General features: G+C 33.7%; 4 protein-coding genes across 5 annotated transcripts; 1 reads left to right on the top strand and 3 right to left on the bottom strand.

Annotated features, from left to right (window-relative positions):
- Nucleotides 1–72: 72 nt before the first annotated feature.
- LOC105161719 (polyubiquitin 3) lies at nt 73–3,224 on the bottom strand. The gene is made up of 3 exons (XM_011079511.3): nt 3,083–3,224; nt 2,860–2,968; nt 73–1,216 (listed from the first exon to the last, which is right to left on the bottom strand). The coding sequence occupies exons 2-3, from the start codon at nt 2,893–2,895 to the stop codon at nt 248–250; spliced, it is 1,005 nt and encodes a 334-aa protein (XP_011077813.1). The 5' UTR covers nt 2,896–2,968; nt 3,083–3,224; the 3' UTR covers nt 73–247.
- Nucleotides 3,225–3,778: 554 nt separating this feature from the next.
- On the bottom strand, nt 3,779–8,982 carry LOC105161720 (pentatricopeptide repeat-containing protein At5g14080-like). The gene is made up of 4 exons (XM_088880434.1): nt 8,824–8,982; nt 7,811–8,037; nt 4,140–5,803; nt 3,779–4,050 (listed from the first exon to the last, which is right to left on the bottom strand). The coding sequence occupies exons 3-4, from the start codon at nt 5,794–5,796 to the stop codon at nt 3,779–3,781; spliced, it is 1,929 nt and encodes a 642-aa protein (XP_088736560.1). The 5' UTR covers nt 5,797–5,803; nt 7,811–8,037; nt 8,824–8,982.
- A 7,230-nt stretch (nt 8,983–16,212) lies between these two features.
- Nucleotides 16,213–17,514, top strand: LOC105161721 (uncharacterized). The gene has a single exon (XM_011079512.3). It carries the CDS (start codon nt 16,213–16,215, stop codon nt 16,774–16,776), a length of 564 nt encoding a protein of 187 aa, XP_011077814.1. The 3' UTR covers nt 16,777–17,514.
- Nucleotides 16,831–20,787, bottom strand: LOC105161805 (HVA22-like protein j). Of its 2 annotated transcripts, none has more exons than XM_088880345.1 (7): nt 20,761–20,787; nt 20,555–20,619; nt 20,358–20,456; nt 19,781–19,837; nt 19,607–19,670; nt 19,266–19,487; nt 16,831–17,331 (listed from the first exon to the last, which is right to left on the bottom strand). In XM_088880345.1, exons 2-7 carry the CDS (start codon nt 20,584–20,586, stop codon nt 17,014–17,016), a joined length of 792 nt encoding a protein of 263 aa, XP_088736471.1. In that variant the 5' UTR covers nt 20,587–20,619; nt 20,761–20,787; the 3' UTR covers nt 16,831–17,013. The 2 variants fall into 2 exon arrangements, with proteins under 2 accessions (XP_088736471.1, XP_088736472.1); XM_088880346.1 differs by lacking the exon at nt 16,831–17,331 and adding an exon at nt 17,644–17,903 and having other exon boundaries at nt 20,761–20,786.
- Nucleotides 20,788–22,258: the final 1,471 nt, after the last annotated feature.

The raw sequence follows: 22,258 nt of genomic DNA on the forward strand, positions 1-22,258 counted from the left end.
AATTAGATACATAAAACTAACATAAGGGATGCCACGCAAATCCTGAATTTATATTCCCAAAAAGACAATAAATGCAAAAAAAAACATAATAATAAAGCTTTAATACAACTTTTATTATTGTAGTACTACATAGAAAATCCAAACAAGCTAGTCTTCAGAAAAGAGGTAGTTTAGAAACAGAAATATAGAAAACCAAACAGAAAATTAACATAGGTATATTGTTTGCATATCAAACAGCATTCTATCCTCAGAAATGACCACCCCGGAGGCGAAGAACAAGGTGAAGGGTTGATTCTTTCTGGATGTTATAATCTGCAAGGGTACGGCCATCTTCGAGCTGCTTCCCTGCAAAGATCAGCCGCTGCTGATCCGGTGGTATCCCTTCCTTGTCCTGAATTTTTGCCTTCACATTATCAATTGTATCAGAGCTTTCCACCTCCAAAGTGATTGTCTTCCCTGTCAAAGTCTTTACAAAGATTTGCATCCCACCTCTCAATCGCAAAACTAGATGAAGAGTAGACTCTTTTTGAATATTATAATCAGCAAGAGTCCTGCCATCTTCAAGCTGCTTACCAGCAAAGATCAATCGCTGTTGGTCTGGAGGAATGCCTTCCTTATCCTGAATCTTGGCCTTGACATTGTCGATTGTGTCTGAACTCTCAACCTCTAATGTAATGGTCTTCCCAGTCAAGGTTTTGACAAAAATCTGCATGCCACCCCTCAATCGCAGCACAAGATGGAGGGTCGATTCCTTCTGAATATTGTAATCTGCCAAGGTCCTTCCATCCTCAAGTTGTTTGCCAGCAAAGATCAATCTCTGCTGGTCTGGAGGAATCCCCTCCTTGTCCTGAATTTTTGCTTTGACATTGTCAATTGTGTCTGAGCTTTCAACTTCCAGGGTAATAGTTTTACCAGTAAGAGTCTTCACAAATATTTGCATCCCACCACGAAGCCTGAGGACAAGGTGGAGTGTAGATTCCTTCTGGATATTGTAATCTGCAAGAGTTCGCCCATCCTCAAGTTGCTTCCCAGCAAATATTAGCCGTTGCTGATCAGGCGGAATCCCCTCTTTGTCCTGGATCTTTGCTTTGACATTGTCAATGGTATCTGAGCTCTCAACCTCAAGAGTGATGGTTTTCCCAGTAAGGGTTTTCACAAAAATCTGCATCCCACCACGAAGACGGAGGACAAGGTGGAGCGTAGACTCTTTTTGGTTCTTAATCAGATCATGAACAATTAAAAGTCAGAAGTCTAAAACTCAACGACTTACATTCAGATGAATTTGCCAATAAAATCTAGTTTAGTTGGCAAAATTAAAGTCTCATAACTATTAGATCATGAGTTCAAATCCCATCAATAATTAATGTGTAAAATGTAATATAACCAATTTACTTAAAGAACAAAAAATTCTGACAAGTTTCAGACACGAATCATAATAGGATTATATTACTAATATCACAAGAAGGAATTTAAAAGTCTAGAATTCAACTTACATAATAACTAATACTCTAGTGGTTGCATCTCTAATAACCTCAATATTTGCTCTAATGAACCTAACCTTTCCTTCAGGTGACGATTAAGTGGCCTAACAGCGGTACATTGTTTCGGTGAAAGAGATGTACGAGTTCACGTCCCTATGGCGTTAGAAAATCAACTTTAATCCTCCTTGAGAAAAGACTTCTCTTACATAGAGAATTTATTATAGCCGAAATTATGCTTTTGCAAGTATTAAATTATGATTGCTGATATCCGTGTACTTTAACACGAAACTATAATATATAATAATATATTCTCCAGAATGATGTATCATCAATTTTCCGCGTGAAATAGTCAAAACTTTGTAGGACCAATATATTCCTTGTTTAAATTAGTGGGCCAGAAATTGAAATAATTGCAAAACTTGGTGCTGAATTTTTTTGTTTCTGAATGATTTGGTGCTGACTTTAAATTGTCCTATGGAACTTATATTGCACTTGGTATCACAGTAGGGCTCATAGCTATCTGTACGACATATAATTTTAAGCTCGAACAGTCTCCATAAAGAACCTTAATAAAAGAAGAAAAGCATTCACAATTAAATTTTCTACACAGTATACCTAATTATCTTCAATTAAAAAGAAATGTAAATTTAAGCAAAATCTCTATCTTAATATGAATGTCAATTCAATTTTCCTCTTATGGTGGAGACGTAATATTTTGTCTGACAATCGTATAATTTGTATTAGAATCAAGAACCATAATTATTCATATTGGCGAAAAATTGCCAACCTCTGCGCTCTTATTAGTAAACTATAATTTGAAATATAGGGGCTGTTGTACCATTAAAATATGGTAGTGTATCATTTTTACTATCAACAATGACTTTTTACACAGTACTACAGTAGTTATTTTTCTACTTTGTAATAGATGTTTATGGTTGATGGTTGAATGGTTGGTGGCTGACTTTAAATTAACTCTTGATGTTAACATTTTTTATATAATGATGCACTCAAACCAATTTTCTCAAAAGAAAACGGAAATGGCTAATCCATATGAGTTCATGTTTCAGTTTGATCCACAGAAGCATAATACAAGGGAGCTAGTGATGAGCATAGTAATACTTCAGATTGCATGTGGATTGTAATAACCTAATTTTGTAGCATATTAAGTTTTTAAATTTGTACCTTTTATAATTTGATTATTAAATGTAAAAGAAACATGAATGCTTAATATGCTCTATAAGAAATGATCATATTGATATCATTGGAATATTGCAAACAATACAATCCATCAATTCAAGCAACTGATAAGAGACAGATTTCAGACAAAATTACTCTGATAGAATTTGCAGTGAACACACAAATTCCGGAAACAGCATACCTGCATGCATTTGTCTACTGATTTTCTCCTCTCCATTTGTCCAGAGCGAACGATTCCTGCTTTCCATGTCAGGCCTCAAAGAAGTCTTCTCTACCCAGTTTCAGTAAATCTGAGATGGAAAATGATTTAGATTCACGATGCATAGAATGTGTTAATTAGGAAACAAATGAAGGGTCAAATAGTATTCATTATTTTGACAGTTAAAAGGAAAAAAATACCATACTTGAATAAAACAGGCCCTTCTTCTCTACTGCAACAGTTATACCATCCAGAAACAAACTTCTCTAGTTCCTGACTTGTTTTAAGCAGAAAGGTAATATGAGATACTTTACACCCCAAAAAAGGTAGTGAAAAGTTTTTCTCTGATTTTGGATCCAAGAACATGGGTCATGGCTGTCATCTTCTCCACATGATCTCCGTCATCATTTTTTCATTATTTCTCTCAATTTTGCCCACATTTTCAACAGAAAACCCTCACTCAATGTACCAGGATACCACATTGTAAAGGTGGAGGTAATCCTAGAACTCAAGATCAAAAGTTCAGATTTTTGCTCGAACTCAAGAGCTTCAGCATTGGAAAATCAAGAAATGATGATTCTGTTCTCGCCCTCACTGGGACCCAGCGGACCCACCAGAGCTCCAGTTCCTTCTCTGCTGCCACACTTCCATCTGCATCATTGCCATAACCATCCTGCACCAGCATTCAATCCCACGAACCATAAGGTACAGATGAAAATTTAAGGGACAGCGACAAGAGTATTGACAGCAGACCCTGCATCTGCTGGAGTCACCTCTGTTGTATGTGCAACTGAGCTGTTTTTTTCCTGCCTCAAATTCAAGAAACAGAAGCAAAGAACTATGCGTATCCATCTAAAGACATCAACTCATTGGATTTGGATATTAAGATAGCCCCAGGACTCTACACTATAGTAGGCATAGATAATTTGGCCATTTCCCTCGACAACCGAACGGCTGAATCTGGTTCTAATGATGATGAAAGTGACGCTGCTAATTCAGTTTGAATAGTATGTAGCAGTGTGGGCGACTTATCTGCAATGCATTGTATGTGTTCAGTGGCTAATGGAAGCTCTCCAATGTCAGCCAAGTAATTCAGCAAAGTTAAATGGGACTTTGGACATCCTATACCACATGTGAGCTCACACAGTAGTTTAGAAGCTGCGGTAAGAAAACCTGCGGGAACATATATATATCAGTTCAACTTTAAAGCAAGAAATCTTTTAGTAAGCACAATATGTAAGAGGTATGGGTTGATAAGTCACCTTCTTTGCATAGGCAGAGAAGAAATGAACTCAGTAACGTGTTTGCAAGTGTTGCATCCTGTTCAACTGACTTCTGAAAGATATGCAGAGCCATTTCAAGGTTTTTCTCCTGGCAAAGGCCTTGAAGGAGGAATTTGTATATCGATTCATCAGGTTCCAACCCTTTCCCAAACATGTGGTGGAACAGGCGACAAGCATCTTCAACCTGGCCTACTTCTGAAAATTTTCGAATCAGGATTTTGTAACTCTCCAAGTTCCCAGAGCAACCACTTGCAAACATCTCATCCCATAGCCGTTTTGCAGGTCGCACTAGATCCTCCCTGCAGCAAGCTTCGAGAAGAGAATTGTAAGACGAAACATCTGGGCTCAAACCTTTCTTCTTCATCTCTTGAAGCACCTGATACCCTTCTTTAACTCTTCCAGCCTTGCAGAGGAAGGAGACCATTATATTGTAACTCTCCAAGTTGCTGAAGTACTCTTTCGTCGACAAGAGTTGGAAAACTTCAACTAGTTCTTCTCCTTTTTCATGCTTGCAGAGATTTTCACTCAAGTTGGTTAACGTTAGCAGAGTCGGCATTCTTTCTTTCTTGAGCATGAACCTCAAAAATGAAACTGCTTGCAGACAGTCGACAGAAGACACAGATCCTATCAACACATTGAGAACATCATCCTCAATTGGAAAATTCCCGCTTACAATCACTTCACCCAAATCTTTTGCTTCACATATCAGTCTCTCTGAAACTAACTGAAGAATAAATTCCCTATAATCATTAGCCCTTGGCGCCACCCCTAACTTCCTTTTCTTCTTCAAGATCATCTCTACATCAACTATGTTTCCCATCTCACGCAATTTCTCTGCAACAATTCTGTACGCCATAAAATCAGGCTTACACTCTCTTTTTCTCAACTCTTCCAAAGCACATATTGCATCCTTCACCCGGGACTCCACACACAACCCATGAACAACCAAAAGCGCAATAATCGACCCATCAAATCCCAAACAATCAACTTTCCTAGCGTCATCCAACAAAATCAAAATCTCACCTAATCCCATATTTCTGCAAGCCCACCATATAAAAACCCCAAAACCAAGAGTACTCAACCGAACACCTTTCTTAATCATTTCATCAAACACCTTCCGGGCACTCTTAATCATCCCTTCAGATGACAACACCGCAAGAAGCAAATTACAAACTTCAGGTCCAATCTCCGGAACAACAGATACAACATCACAAAATACCGAAAATGCCACATGGGTTCTCCTACCGGCGACAAGGGAACCAATGACCGAGCGATAAACGGAGGGACTAAGGATAATCTTTTGCACCCTTACTTGTTTTAACAGCTTATCAATGGAGTTGAATTGGCGGGAAACGGAGAGGGACTTGATAACGGATTGATAAGTGGCGGAAGTATGGGAGAACCCCGGTTGTTGAGACGCCCAGTTGAAGAACCCAAAAGCGAGGGAGTGATGATTGAGGAGGAACGGGTCGATAACTCGGGCAACAAGGACCGGACTCAGTGAGTCCCGGCAGCCGAGTTGGTGGAGGGTTTGCTCTAGCGACGGTGTCCATGGCCGCGTTGGTAGCGTTTGATTGGACACGGCGAGCAGTGCTCTGCTAATCACTCCGGCAAACTCAGTCACCGACCGTCTCATTACACCCCTGTGCGTGAGCATGAGATCGACAAATTTTAGGTAATAGCATTTCGCACCCTTAAATTACATCGAATTTGCACAGTCCGCTCTTAAATTTTACAAATAGCATTTTCCAACCCTCCAAATAGCATATCATTGGCAGATTGCATCCTCAAGCTACTGGAAATTTCAAGGGAAGTACAACTTTCACATGGTTTTTCGCTGCATCAAATTTTTTCGTCCACCATGCGTTCTGGTTTACACACAATCAGTTAACTCTCACGCTACTCTACTCAAGTCCTCGTGTTCCATATAGTTTTAGGGTTACATGCACATATTACGGCATGAATATAAACAACACAAAATTTGCAAAGCTCAATAACTCAAAAGAAACTACTAGCTCAGAACTAAGAGCTGCTAACTCTAACATCTAGCTCCTAATTCATAGCTCGGAGTTCATAGAAAATAAGATCAGTAGCACTTTACCCTATTCCTCTCTTTGACTCTGAATGGGACGGCGCATACACTGTTTTTTAGAGCTTCATTTCCACATGGTCAAAAAAAGCTTGATTAAAGATATAGAAAAGCAACTACTTCCTATGATTTTATCACTCTTGAGGCTCATAAAAAATACATTTAAGGAAACTATAGAAACTACAACCTTGCATTAATGACTAAGTACAAATACAAGAAAATTTGCCAAAGATTTGCACACAATTATGCAACTCAAGGGCCATGGACATTTTTAAGGCACATCGAAATTGCAGTGGACATCCCCCAACTATTGGGAAAATAAACAACCGATCATGTTTCAATATTTCCCAGCAAAGCATCCAGTCATTGCCATGTGCTGTACACTTTGCTGGAGAATTATTTCAGCATGATTGTGTGCGTATTTTCCCAGCAGTAGTAGGATATCCACTGCAACTTTGATGTGCCTTAAAAACGCCCATGGCCTTTTGAGTTTCCCAGTATTTTGCTTCAACATTTTATGGCTTCTTCGTGAACCCAAAATCTTCAAAACATTAAAAACCTCCGATATGCTCTCCCCCACCCGGAAAAACACACACACAGAGTTAAATAAACTATAAAAGGAACAAACAACAAGAATAAGTGAAGCATAGACCACATTCCAACAGATACTGTTTCCACATTAAACTATCTGGTTTCATTTTGTATCAAAGGGGATGAGATAAAAACTTCCAAGGTTCCCCATCAACTTCAATATTACATCAACTTGTCAGACCAAGAATGGTTCCCTCACAAAATGAGGGCTGAAAACTAAATAATAATATTGCTGAGTAAAAAAAGGAATATTATCCTTTCTCAAAATCAAAGAACAATGCCCATCATCCAAATACTAGTAGAGATAGTATACAATCAGATCCTTATCCTGGTGGATAGCGCAAATTCTCTCTAACTAACTTCAACAATCAGTTGCATAATATCATGCAGATTCAACACTCATACATCAATTATATTTCTTAACTCTTTGCAATTCAGCGCAATCTTGGGATAAAGATTTATACAACATCCGAGTTTCACATGTTTGACTTCTCATGGTAATTGGTTTTATAAAAATTACCTTAACGTAATCATTAATTTTACAAAAGTAGTTGACCAAATATTCAAATCTAATTCTACAAACACAATTACAAGAATCCAAAACTGATTATAACTCGGATTGTTATACTTGGCAATCATAATCGATCATCACAATATAAGTCCAAAAGTAATTTTGATAATTTCACTGCCTGCAATACTCGCCTCCTTATCATGAAACCACGCAAACGTATCAACAAACCACGAAACCCTAATATTCGATCAAGAATCAAGATCCAGATTGCTATACACAATAATCAAGATCAGAATAAAAATCGCAAATTCGCTCACCCTGATCCCTCAGTGTAAACATAGACAAAAACATCCACCAATGAACCACTATGATTTAATCGGTATAATGACACGAAGAGAAAACAACATCTAGCAGCCCAATGAATAAATTTCAATTGAAATAAGAGAAAATATGTTTTACCTTGGGGGAGCGCGTCTGTTGAGATGAGAACTTGGAGAAATTTGATGAGGAAGAAGAGGAGAGATCGATGAGAGAATAGAATTGGGGATTCGGGTTGTGAAGTTGTCCTTATATATACAGGTGGGGTGAGGTCGGCCGAAAGATCAGCTCTTCCTCTCGTAAGCAATGACGAAACCTCAGCCCGTAATCTCAGAAATATCACGGCACTCAATTAAATCAGAGAGCAACTACAACCATGAAACATAAACCGGTGACACAACATGAAAAAGTAGCCTCATCAGTCACACAAACATAAGCAAACAATTAAATATGCAACAAAAGTTTTATGTCAGATATATCTTCTATAATTATGACGAGAAATTCAATTATTTTACAAAGCCAAATATGAAGTGAATAAAAGTTTTATATAGCAATACATAGAATGTAAATAAGATTAGGTAAATTATTTACAATTTTTTAAAAATTAATAATGTATTTAAATGTGAATTCAATCTAATATAGAGATCTTAGTAATGGTTTCAATCGGACAGATAATAATGTATTATTAATAATAATATAAGATTCATGGTTATCCATTTAAGTGGGGTACATCCCATAATAATGGTAGCCCTGGAAACGAGTCGAGCTCGACCATTTTTGTCGAGCTCGAGCTCGAGCTCGACTCTGTAACTTCAAGCTCGAGCTCGAGCTCGAGCTCGCCGAGGTTGAGCTCGAGCTCGAGCTCGACACTCTATTCTCGAGCTCGAGCTCGAGCTCGAACTCGAGTTCAATTTCACGAGCTCGAGCTCGAGCTGCGAGCTCGAACGCGAGCGACAAAACAGCAGCGACAACCAACAACAACAAGCAACAACAAAACAGCAAAAATGGACTTTTCGTTGGTGATATTGGCAAAAGCAATTCCAAATATTTTTAGTTTGTAAAACTTCTAAAATTTTAGTTTGTAAGATAAGATTTTTAGGATATTTTGCACCAATCAATTGCAGAAGCAACCTTGTAACAGAGAGAAGGATTACCTCGTCGCTGTCGACGAGCTTTTCTTGTTGCCGTGAATTTGGGGGGCTAGGGTTCGAAGATGTTTGGGGAAGAAATAAGAGAGGGGAAAGAATGGAGGTAGAAAGAGAAAGAGAGAGAGAAAGAAAGAAAAAGGAAGAAGACGATGAAAAGAAAGAGAAAGAGGGGTTTTTGATTTGAGTCATTTGACTTTTGGTGTTATTGTTATAATTATTATTATTATTATTATTATTATTATTATTATTATATTATTATTATTATTATTATTTAAAATTATGAGATCAAATCATAAAATTTTTACATAGATATAGTTGAAATTAATATATGTTCACAATCTGTAAAATTTATATATTTATAAATGTTAGTATAACATTGATATAACTATCATCTTATATTATTGAATAATATAGGTTAATCGGGACATCAAAATTCAGATCAAACCGTTAGATATGATAAAACTTACAAAAGAATATATTTGGTAAAGTTTTAGACTTATTGGATATACGGATGTTGAGATATCGTACTCGCATATACGAGTAATCATTCAATACGGTGTATCATGTGATTTTAAATCATACCGTTTGATATGATCCAATGGACACAGTCTTATATATATTTAAATTTCGTATGAATCAAATGTCCGAATTTTAAAATATCTTAATTATTGATTAAACTTTTTAATCTCATTATATATAATAAAATAATAATTATAATTGTTGAACCACCATCATCATCATCATTATCATTATTATTATTATTTTAAATCATGAGATCAAATTATAAAAATTTACATAGATATAGTTGAAATTAGTATATATTCACAATCTGCAAAATTTATATATTTATAAATGTTAGTATAACATTGATGTAACTATCATCTTACATTGTTGAACAACATGGGTTAATCGGACCATCAAAATTCAGATCAAACCGTTAGATATGATAAAACTTACAAAAAAATACATTTGGTAAAATTTTAGACTTATTGGATATACGGATGTCGAGATATCGTACTTAGAACATAAATATAATCATTCAAGACGGTATATCGTTGAATTAGGCCATGTGATTTTAAATCATACCGTCTGATATGATCTAATGGACACAGTCTTGTATATATTAAAATTTCGTATGAATCAGGTGCTCGAATTTTAAGATATCGTAATTATTGATTAAACTTTTTAATCTCATTATATATATAATAAAATAATAATTAGAATTGTTCAACCATCATTATTATGTTGTTATTATTATTATTATTATTATTATGATTTTAGATTAATTCATAGGAATTACTAAATTTTGACAAAAATTTATAAATAATAAAAAATTATAAGTCAATTACTTGTCAATTTAAAAAATATTAACGTAATACAAATATATATTAAAATATAACATAAAGTTCTATATATAATATTAAACAATAATTTTAATTATAAAAAATATTAAAATTTACTAAGTTGTTGATTAAATTTATTTTAGTATAAAGATTTAATGTATAAATAAAAGTACCATAATTTATTATTATCTAAAATAAAATATATGATATTGATTAATAATTATAATATATGGTCAATTTTAATTATAAAACTGATCAAATATTAAATATAAAATTAAATATATAAAAAATTCAAAAATTAAAACATATATAAAAAAAAATAAAAAATATTCACCAGCTCGCGAGCCAGCTCGCGAGCTGGTGAACAACAATCTTTGAGCTCGAGCTCGAGCTCGAGTCGAGCTCAAAGTCGAGCCGGCTCGCCGAGCTCGCGAGCCGGCTCGACTCATCTGCCACCCCTAAATAATGGTGTTCAATTATGTATTAGTTGTTCCTTCATCAAATAAAGAATTCACAATAATAATAATAATAGTTGAAAGACATAAGCAATTAATTATTTTGTTGAATTCTAACTGATATGGAAACTTATGTTATATTATATTTTTCCATAGTTATTAAGTTGTATAATGGCCGCTAATGAATAGAGCTAAAATATCAGTCCAGGTTCAAGGAAATAATATAGTGTTACTGACACAATTGGCAATAATTAATAGAGTTTAGAAATCAGTCCAGATTCAAAATTACAATGCAAATATTACATAGCGAATTCAAGCCCTCCGAAGCAATAAACGACCGACTTTTCTAATCTGTATATAAGCTTTGTCGGAAAAAAAATACGAGGGGAAAACAAGAAGAAAATAGCATAATTATTTTTATATTAACTATTATTTTGTAATTGATCGAGTTATATATAAACGATTAAACTAACTCATTTTAAAATCTTATTTCTTATGCCTAATTTTTTGTTGTACCATCACTAATAATTTATTACAATGATTCATTTGTATAGTAAAGAATCAAATATTCGATATTGATGGATGAGGTATTCGGACAGTTTTTTTCCCTCTTATTGTTTTTCTTCCTTTTAAATTATATTACTTTGATCTTATTTCAAAATATTATTTATTCGATCATTGTAACTTCAATAACTATATTTAAATAGTAAAAAAAATACTTAATTTCACATAAAAGCCCCATAAATATTATTTATAATTTATTTTTAAATTTTAAATACATGCATTAAATGTGTCAACGACGTTATTAATTAATTAATTAATATGGATAAAGTCGACTTCTTCCCTTACTTGATCCAATACGCGCGCGTTTAATTAATTGCACTCATATAATATTCAAATTGAAAATTATTGTACTTTGAACTAAACCAAATTATTTTCGCTACTAACTTTTACTGAAAAAAAAAACTTCGTTATATATTTTTCTAATTATATAATTACATGGTAAATTAAGTTAACTGAGGCATATATCTATGTTCAACAAATAAATCATTACAATTAAGAAATAATAAAGAAAAATGACAAATTATATGCTCATATAAAACGAGATACAAACCAACATATTTGGTGAAACTAGAACTCATTACATTGAATTGGTTCACGGAACTTCAACTTTAACCACTTGACTGAAGCATTAATTATTGATGAGAAAAAATAACTTATTTTTTTCACAATTAATGAGGGTCAATATTATCTTTTGTCATCCCAATTATATTTATTTTTATACTTTGTCATCTATTTATTTATTATTATTTTTATCAACTGGTGCCTTGCAAATTTCACAAATTTGAGATATAGTTAATACAAAAAATAAAAAAGAAAAAAAAGATGGCAAAGCATAAAAATAGGTATAGTTCAAATGATAAACTGTAATATTTCTTTATCATTATAATAATCTCACAATTTTTTACGACCACACATTATCTCATTGTTGGAAGAATCCAACAGTAGTGAGCCCTAAAAAATTAAAGTCTTTATTTAACTATTACAGAAGGGAGTATGGGTTGCAAAACCGTTATACGGACAAATAATAATATAGATCTTTACATATATGTAGAAGCAGTAAAAAATAAAAATGGAACGGAAACGTGTTTAGCTCAGAGAGCCAAATTTGGTAGAGAAAAACCCACAACCTGCAAGGCCAGCAACTTCTCATGGTTGCTAAAATCCCAACACACCACCAAGGCACAGTCCACTAAGGACCACTCAGACTTTCCACTTTAGAAATTAGTTCACGAAAAACTTTTTTAATCAGGAGCAAGAGAAGAGAAGGGGGTGAGAAATTTTCTTATTTGGGTTACCATTATCATAAAGCCACCGGAATATTTATAGGAGAAAAACATTGAAGATGAAGAGAGAGAAGGACGGAGAAGGAAACCGAGAAGAGGGAGAGAGAGACGTGAAAAAGCCAAGGTGATGGAGAAATAGGGTTAGGGTTTTTCATCTGTAGAAGAAGATGATATAAATATAAGAGAAATCAGATTAGGTGAGTGGGCCGAGTGGTTGAAGTGGGGTGAGCTAAAGAATGAGCCAGAAGGTAGAATGGACTGAGCCGTCCAAGTTGAGAAGTTTGTGCATTTTTCGATTAGGCATATCAGATGGGTAATGTACACTCACAATTTGTTGCTATCTCATATATTATCTTACAATCTATTTCAATCTTATTTATATCATAATTTATTACAATGTTATATTTTATTTCGTAATTTATTACCTCATCATCTTATTTGGCATTCTTTGCGACATAACATGGCATGACTATGAAGATTATTTTATATATATATATATATATATTTAGGACAAGACCACATTACTCCTTTTTCAGCCACTACTTTTGTTTTTTTTTTTTTTTGTTTATCAACCACTACTTATGTTGCAATAATTCTGTTACTCCACTAATTCAAAATAAAAGCAAAATCTATATGTTAGAACATTTTATTTAATTAAAAAGAAATGCTAGACATCTTCTTTTTAGTTTTTTAACTAAAGCCTGAGATTCAATTAATATAATAAATATGAAAAGTAAGAAGACCAAAAGAAAATTTGATGCTCGTCACTAAGAAGTAGGATAAATTATGACAACATTCCCCTCATTTACATTTATATTAATATAAAAAAGAAGTTTTTCTCACTCATAAATAAATGTTAATGACATTGTTGTACTAATTTTTTGTGAAGTCAAAAATATCATTCATGCTAAAATAACTACTTTATTCAACTTTTCAAAATTTACATTAATTGATAAATTATCTATACTCTATATCTATACTAATATAAAAAGAAAAGAGTTCCATACTCACAAAGGCCGGTTAATGAAACCACCGCATTAAACTTTTTATAAAGACAAAAATGCCCTTCAACTGATAAGATAACTAACTTATTCAACTTTCTAAATTATACATTGACTAATAAATTAATTTTCTTTTTTTTTTCTTTTTTAATGTAATGTATGTATTTGTATATTTTGTTCTTATTTGTAATATATTTTAAAACATAAAAAATTATTTATTATACGAATGTAGGAACGGCGTGCCACAACGACTACTTAATATAAAAAGAAAAGCCCTTGCACACTAAAAAACGGCGGTTAATGGTACCGCAACACCATTTTTTCGTGAAGTAAAAAATGCCTTTATGATAAAATAATTACTAACTCATTCAACTTTCAAAATTTACACTAATTGATAAATTATTATTTTTTTCTTTCTCTCTTTTTATTAATGTAATATACTAATTTATATATTTATGTTATTTATAATATATTTTAAAGCATGAAAGATTACTAATTATATGCATGTAGGAACGACGTGCCACAACGGTTAATTTAATTATATAGATACTTCATACTTTTCATAAAATTATAAATACATCCCCTAAAATTATAATTGAAATTGAAAATTCATATTCTTTCAGAAGTAAAACCTTATAAATATCTCTAAATATATTATATTGACACCCCTAGGTGCTGTACTTATAATTTTAAAAAGGATAATCAATGTATGTATAGTTTAATTTAATTTCAGTGTGCGCAGATATAATTTATATTAAAAAAAAAAGGGAAACTTTTAGATTTTTTTGGGTAAAAATGTAAAATGCATTAGATCTAGACGTTCCTATTATGTAATATTTATCGTGAATATACTATTTTGTTTTGATATGTTCATAAAATAAAATAAATATTATTAGGTAAAATGTGAGCCAATCTCCCAAGATGTTGATTAATTATTATCAAAGACCCAATGAAAATGAAATATGAATGAATGCATTGAGGGGTCTACTTGAATTCCCATCTCCAGACCAACGTGAAAATAAAATATATAATTAATTAATGAAATCGAATAGACTAGATAAGCCTCTAGCCCCCCAACGGACAAAGCGCTAGAAAGAAACCCTCCTTCGCGCCTTCTTTATCTGCTTTCTCAACTGACCAACGAGGATCACGTTTCTTGCTCAGTTTCACCCTTGCAGTTAATTTATGTGTATTTATGTCAGTTTATGTGAATAATTATTTTATTTTATGTGAATTGATGTAATTTATTTATTATTATTAGTCGTATTGATATATTGATTGAATAGAATTATTACTCAATGTATGCAAGATGATTTATTATAATTTATTGATAAAAAAATTAATTATTATTTTTTATATATGATGATTAAAACTAAAAATTTAAGGAAAAAAAGGTAATGTAGTGAGGTGGGACCCACCTACAAATTTGCCAGAAAGACGAGAGAGCCCTTCAAAAATCGTGTTAATATCCTCAAACTTTATTAATTTATTGCTTTTTTACATAGTCGGATCAGGTTGACCGATCTAAATATGTCATTTTGTGTTTTTGATTGTACAATGCATTTGGATCAACGATCTACAACTTACAGTTATTAATGTCACTTTGATATGACTGGTTCAAGTGGACCAAAACTATAAATAACCAAGCTGCAAATTGTTAAGAATGTAATGCTATTCACGCATTTATGCAATGGTTTTATCATCGAACAAATTAACCTTACTAAGTTGGGTTCAAATGAGTTTTAAATAGACCTTAGTTGTGCTTGCAAGACCTAATGCTCGTGTAAACGACTTGAGAACGGATTTAGATCGTTGATGTTTGTATTAGATTTAATTTTTCAAATTTCATGGTACTAAATTTAGTTTTCAAACTACATAGGATTTATGTAAAATTATATCAAACCTTATGGAAGAACGAGATAATTATATATCCTTGTTCTAAATACCATTCAACTGTTGATTTTGAACGGATTAACAGAGATTGTTCACAAACGTTAGTTCCAACTGAAAAGTCATTCACAATAGACATAAATTAGGTTTTTTATATATGAAATCTTACCATTTTCTACAATAACTTATTTATTTAAATCAATCCCAGTCATTTGAGTTTCGAAAGCCGCTTGCTCGAGAAACCCTAACGGTCTAATATAATAAATGCAAGTTTTTGATTTATGTCTCAATTCAAATACACTTAAAAAAATCTTAACAGATCTCCGACACATAAATATATCAATAAAACTATTTATTACATGCATACATCGATCATATAATCCAATACAAAAACTTCAAAATTTATTACCCTAAGAAATCAACAAAAAATCTCAAAATTCAAAATGTTATTATATGAATCACATTGCAAGATATTATTAGTCGTCACAGTACCTCGTATAATTATACAAAGGGTGAATTCTATTGGTAATCCCCGAAATAGGATCAAATTATAAAAATATTATTATATTTTTGAAAATTTGATGAGCCGTTCCACTGCAGAATAGGTAAAATTGAAAAAAGTGGAATACAAATAAATGATTCTCCGAGAATAGAGAAAAACAGCAAAGTAGAAGCTTCAAGCAATAAATAATAATTTAATTTAATTAAGTAAAGAATAAAAAGAGGCTAAAATAGTAGACCAAATTAAAAGATAGTGACAACATACGCCAATAATTGCGTTACTCCATTACCCAATAACAAAAATTAAATATTCCAAATTACCAATACCATATGTACTTCGCCACCCCCACATTCACATATGTACTCATTTAGGAAACCTCCTACCTATCCCCCTCCCCCCTCAACAATTCTCTGTCTTGCAGCCCAGGCTCAGATGGACGATGTCATGCCCGCCCCATCACCGTCTCAAGATCATCCCCTTCTCCGTCGCCGGAACTCCATCTCCGCTGCCATATCGGTTGCGCCGACCAAGCTCAGCCTCCTCGCCCACCACAACTCCTCTTCCTCCGCCGCCACCACCACCACCTCGTCTTCATCCGATGATCTGGAGTTGCTGTCGATCAAGCCCACCTCCCTCAGCTATACTTCGCTGAAGGACCTCCTGCCTTTGGTCGCGGTCAACTCGCCCAAGCCCAATTCGGCTCACCAGGTGCAGCCGGGGTCCGACATCTGCATCCGTAACCGCCTCGTGAAGCAGGCCGCTTGGGCTTATCTCCAACCCATGTCCGCCTCTCCTGGTTCTTCGAGCAGCAACTTCTTCCACTGTCTCTGGCCGCGCGCCGCCGCCTTCTTTGACCTCGTCCGCCACAAGGTTATCCGGGCCCTCAAATGGGCGCTCCGCTTCATCCGGAGCTCCAGATAGCAACGGCCTAAAACGTGGTTTGTGTGACTACAAATACTAGTAATAGGTGATTGGATTCATACAAACAGGAATCTGCAATTTCATTTCCTCTGCTTTTTTTCTTGATGTAATGGCGAAATTGAAATGTGTACGCAAACTACAAGGTCCAAATTGGGGGAAAAAATAGGAAGAAAATGAAAATTCAACAAGAAAAAAAAGATAATTCTTATTTTTTGTATTTGTGATCGCATGATTTTGCTAATTGCTTTTGAAATGCGTGCTTCTTCGGCCCTGGCCAGGACTAGGAGTGTGTGAATCGTGTTCACCGTCTGACGTTTCTTCCGATCCATTTCCCACATCCGTATCAGGAGTGGAATGGATAAATTGTGTTTGTTTGTGAAGCTGAACTTTAATTGACGAGTGCTTGGGTGTTCCATCACGGCGGGGAGTGGACGGTCCGGGCGTCGGAATGGGCGGCCGCTTATCGGAATGGGTCCTCTTCAATGGTCCGGAAGGGGTGCTGGGCGGAGTTGGTGGCGGCGGCGGCGGAGCCACATTTGATTCATTTTCAGCGTTCTGCAATCATTTAGTTAATTAAATTAAAATCGTGGTTATAGTTTTGGAATGATAAAAGTGAAAAGTCGAGAAAGCGACTTTAGGCCTATCAGAATTAGTAGAGAAAAGTGACAAGTAATTTTGCAGACTTTTGCTTAGTGTCAAAAGATTTGTGGGATAATGAAGTGATGTTCAATTGATAAACCAATGGGCCAAATTTGGCCCTAACATAACTTTTTATTTTTTAAATAAATCGAGCCTTCAATCAATACATTAATATCAATCAAATAATAAACTATTACAAAAATAAATAAAAAATTTTAATATTATTAAATAAAATATTATATATATTAATAAGGTAGAACAATCCTACAGCATCAATTCTCTGTGGAACTGGAATTCTGGAAAATGTCTAAAATTAGGCAATTGGGTAGCAATAGAGTTGAGTATAAACTTCTACCACTTGGAAAATGTGGATGCAATCTAACAAAGAATTTCTGTGGTCCCTAAAGGTTTTTTTCCTTATTTACAAAACGATCCAGTGGTTTCAGCTTCATTCAACACATGTCTTCGAAACAGCTAGTTTAATGTACCTACAGATAAACTTTCGTTATCAGTACAAAATTGTATCGTAATTATCTAATTAAAAGTGATTTGTATTTACCAGTCGGACCAAAAAGCGATCTCTAAGGTACATATATAGATATAAAGCATTTAAAAATATCAATAATTTTCAGGAATTGTTTAAAACGGTGTCTTGCTCTCTTAAAAGGCGTTAAGCTAAATTCATTAAAATATTTTACAAACTGCTGCATCTTATAAGATTTTCTGAAGCTTATAAAATGTAAGATTTTATTTCAAAAAATAAATTCTTAATAGATGAAATAAAGTCCTCAAAGTTTTAAGATTTTAGTAACAACATTTTCTTTTAACTAATAAGATTGATATTGAATGGGCTTTTGTTACAATTATGAAAATAAGATAGGACTTCCTTACTTTTTTTTTAAAAAAAAAAAGTAATTAAGAGTTCTTAATATCTTATTTTTAAATCTTATAAGTTTATTATTTGAAAATTTTTCTGAACACTTTTCAATATCTTATAAAATTTTAATAACAAAGTTTCTTAAAAACATTTAATTAGATGTTTTTCATAATGACATCACGAGAACATATATATTATCAAATTAATTTATTTAAATTATTTCATAAGCTCCCAATCAATAAAATAAAAAACGTTCAAACAGGTGCAAATTAAGTTCAATTGAAATTTAAATAGTGATCTTAACTCTGTTTAAATGGTAACCTAGTATTAATCAATTATTAAAATAAAAAAACACATATTTTAACTTTAGGATAATCTTTTATCCCGATTGAACATACTTCCAACATTCATTTGACGATCTTTTTTTAAAAATATCGAATTCAAACAAATGTCATCTACACTCCATATATCAGTTGTGCTTAACTAATTTCAAATTCTTACTTTTTTTTGTAATTCTTGAAATTATCAAGTTATGCCTACATCAATTTATCAGAAATTTAATTTAAAGTTGTCACTAAAAAAAATAAAAAATAACAACAATTTTTTTTTAAGCATCAAAATGAACACAACTTTTTTAGTTATAAAGCATCAAAGTTTACAAAGTCAACAATTTTAAGTTAACGTACAAACATGCATTTCGGGGTATACATGGACATCTTAAAGGTTCATTTTCATCCATACTCAAAATATTTATTTCAACGAACATATTTTCAAGTCTGTAAGACCTAACGCAAAAACATTAGATTCAAATTTAGGTAATAACTATCATAATGGGTTTGACTTTAAGTATCATATCCACCTATCGACGAGTCTTATTAGCATGCATAAGTACGTCATTAAGACGCTCGTACATCCAATGCGATAATTAAAAAAGAAAGATTTGTGTGAAAAAAGGAGAAGAAAGGTGAGAAACCTGATCAGCAGGTGGGATTGGCGCTGCAACCCTTGCAGATTGGGAAAGCAAAAGATGGAAGAGCTGAGCAGCCTTCTTGGAACCCACTTCTGCGCTGTAACGCCAATAATCAGAGACCAAATCCCAGGCTCTTTGCTTAACTTCCAGCAGACCCCTATCTATGTCTGTCTCATATCTTGACACGTACGGCTGCAACAACGTGTTATAAACAAACCCAGTTCCCTGCATGCATGCACGCACTATTTATATCAAAATCCATATATATATCTATAAAATTATTTATTTAACTTCTGATCTTGTGAGAAAATGAAAGCTCTGTGTGATGTGTGTTAATATTTAACCTGTAAGCTTGGATGCCATAAGCAGATAAAGAGGGCCAATTTTATCTCTCGGTACATGGGAAACCTGCAGAATACATACGTGGAATATTAATTCAAATTATTTAAAAACGTATATGTATTGGAGAATTAAATGTTGATTACTGGTTCAGTACAACGACATATATACGTACGTACCATGAAATTAATAAATCAATGAAGCTCTCAATAACTGTTACTACTGCTATAATTATCCTGCAAATACAGAATATAATACGGAATTAATCTCAATCATGAATATTACATATATATATATATATATATATGCATGTACTCTTGTTACGATGACGTCTATAGATAAATGATACTAAGAGGGTGTCTTTTTGAATTTTACTAGTCTGATTAAGAAGTGTAGTTTTCATTAAACTGGTTGTAAAATTAAGAAAATTGCCCCATCTTGTAATGGAATCGACCATAGGTTTGCAAAATGGGCATTCAGGGCCAATTGGGATGGTCAAGTTATATCCCATCTTTTCCTTTGACTGTTCCTATTTGCTATATATAAAACTTATGATATTTACATCCAGACAAAAAAATGTATAATTCTAAAAAGATCTTTTAAATAAATTTGATCGATCAGTCATATGCAAGCCAATCATCTTCTTGAACCAAAAAAATCACACACACATACACATATATATAGGGTTAAATGCAAATTGCTCCCAATATATATATGGAAAACAGGCATGTTTGTGAAAGATTATTGTCAGCTTACCAATATTGACACCAAAACCTGAGCTCTTTAATGTCAACCTTGTTTTTCTCTATTGTTTTGTAACATTTATATGCTGGATATGCATATCCAAAAGCCAATCTGCCAAAATCCAATCATTTAATTTCAAGAAAAATTTAAACATTCAAATAATGTGAGCAAATGAATATATATGAACTGATGATGAATTCATTACATACATTAAACTCCTGGAGACGAGATCTTGAATCATCTTTCAGTCTTTATTAATTTCCCCGCCGGCTGTCTGAACAAAATCACAGAATATCATTTCATCGACGTGAAATTAAAATGATCATCATCAGAAACTGTTAATCTAATGAGAATATGATCGAAGACATGATGAATTATAAATCAAGAAATGAAGATTGCTGTTTTTGATCATTACCTTTTTTTTTGGGTGGGTGGGGGTGGGGGGGCTCCTGAGAAATTAGATGAAAATCTCAGAAACCAGAGGACGGCAGGGAAAAAGAGGGGGGATGTGATGAGTTGCCCAATTAAGAACGTGCGGGGATGTTCTTATATGTGTTGGTGGGCATTGTGTAATAATGTGTATGTATAGAGAGAGAAAGTAAGGTTGAATCAAGTGTCAAGATCGAAACTTGGACGAGAGAGAAAATGGAGGGATTTCTTGACATGATTCTTACACGTAGTTCCAGAACTGAAGTGGGTTTCTTGGGATTCTTCCATTTAACGGGTTTGCCGTTTGGCAGTTATTTGTTCTGGTAAGGCCCGTTTTTGTCTTCTTACTGTCGTGGGCAGGGGCATTCTTGTCTATGATTTTACCTTAAAATTAGTGAACATTCGGCTGTCTGAATGAACCCATTTGTATAAGCCTCGTCAACCCAATTCCCACATATCAATTCGGACTCTTTTTTTTTTTGTTTTTGAGTGTGTGTGTTTGTGTTTGTGGTGAGTATAAATAGAGGAAAAAATTATTAGCATCAAAACCCTTAATGGGACTGATCGTAGGGCGTTCCATATTTTGAATTTGTAGGTCAAATTCATTGATGTAATTTCATGTGAAATGGACCAAAATGACTATACATAATTAATTTGATAAAAGAAGCTTTTTTTTTTTTAAATAAAAAATTGTGGACTGACCGTGGTGCCATTTACTTTTCTAACAATTTCAATTTCACCCTACTTTACTAATTTTTTTTTTTTGCATTTTTTTAATAAATTCCCCATCAAATTGGGTGGTCTAATAGATGTTTGTGGTACTTGTAAATATATGGCCCATGACCAATTATTTTTTGGAAGGCCCGAACCCAAACTCCACTGAAAGGCCCTTATATCACCAAGGTCCATGAACCGGCCCAATCTATCTATTTATACCCGACCCGGTTAGTGTATTTATCCCTCAACCACTAAGCCTAAAATCATTTCTCATCTCTTTCCTCTCTCACTCTTAAAAATCGATTGTTTTCTCCCTTTCTCTCAAAAAGCCGCGACTGTTCTTCCCTCTCTTCAATGTCATCCTAGGCTTCTCCCTTCTCTCAATCTTCGACAATGGCTTCCCAATATTTTTTGGGAACACCCAAATCTGCCTCCTTTACTCTCTCTTATCTCTATAAATGCTCCCTCCCCTTCTCGTCTCAATAACCCGTGTAGAAAGAAAAAGCTATCTTTGAACAAACTTGGTGTTCTTGAAACTTTAGTGGTCGATCATTGTGTTCGGTTCTTAGTGAACTTGAGGTGTTTTCTCTTGGTGAGAAGAAGGAGCAACCGTGGTGGTTTGAGGTTGCCGGCCTTTCTCTCGTGGTCGTGTGATTTATGACTTTCTTATAACTGTTGTTTATATTTTCTGTACATTTATCATTATATTGTTGTAAATCTTGGGTTGTATAATTTATGGGTTCAAAACCTCTAAATTTGTAATAGTT

The sequence above is a fragment of the Sesamum indicum genome, linkage group LG5 (assembly GCF_026168435.1).
Source record: "Sesamum indicum cultivar Baizhima isolate 11 linkage group LG5, ASM2616843v1, whole genome shotgun sequence".
Lineage (NCBI taxonomy): Eukaryota > Viridiplantae > Streptophyta > Magnoliopsida > Lamiales > Pedaliaceae > Sesamum > Sesamum indicum.

Coding starts and splice junctions, on each gene's coding strand:
- LOC105161721 (XM_011079512.3), top strand. CDS start 16,213: ATGTACTCATTTAGGAAACCTCCTACCTATCCCCCTCCCCCCTCAACA.
- LOC105161719 (XM_011079511.3), bottom strand. CDS start 2,895: ATGGAGAGGAGAAAATCAGTAGACAAATGCATGCAG. Junction 1,217..2,859: donor CAGTAGACAAATGCATGCAG/GTATGCTGTTTC, acceptor GATCTGATTAAG/AACCAAAAAGAGTCTACGCT.
- LOC105161720 (XM_088880434.1), bottom strand. CDS start 5,796: ATGAGACGGTCGGTGACTGAGTTTGCCGGAGTGATTAGCAGAGCACTG. Junction 4,051..4,139: donor TCTCTGCCTATGCAAAGAAG/GTGACTTATCAA, acceptor ATGTTCCCGCAG/GTTTTCTTACCGCAGCTTCT.
- LOC105161805 (XM_088880345.1), bottom strand. CDS start 20,586: ATGATTCAAGATCTCGTCTCCAGGAGTTTAAT. Junction 19,838..20,357: donor AGGTTTTGGTGTCAATATTG/GTAAGCTGACAA, acceptor CTGTATTTGCAG/GATAATTATAGCAGTAGTAA. Junction 19,488..19,606: donor TATGGCATCCAAGCTTACAG/GTTAAATATTAA, acceptor GCATGCATGCAG/GGAACTGGGTTTGTTTATAA.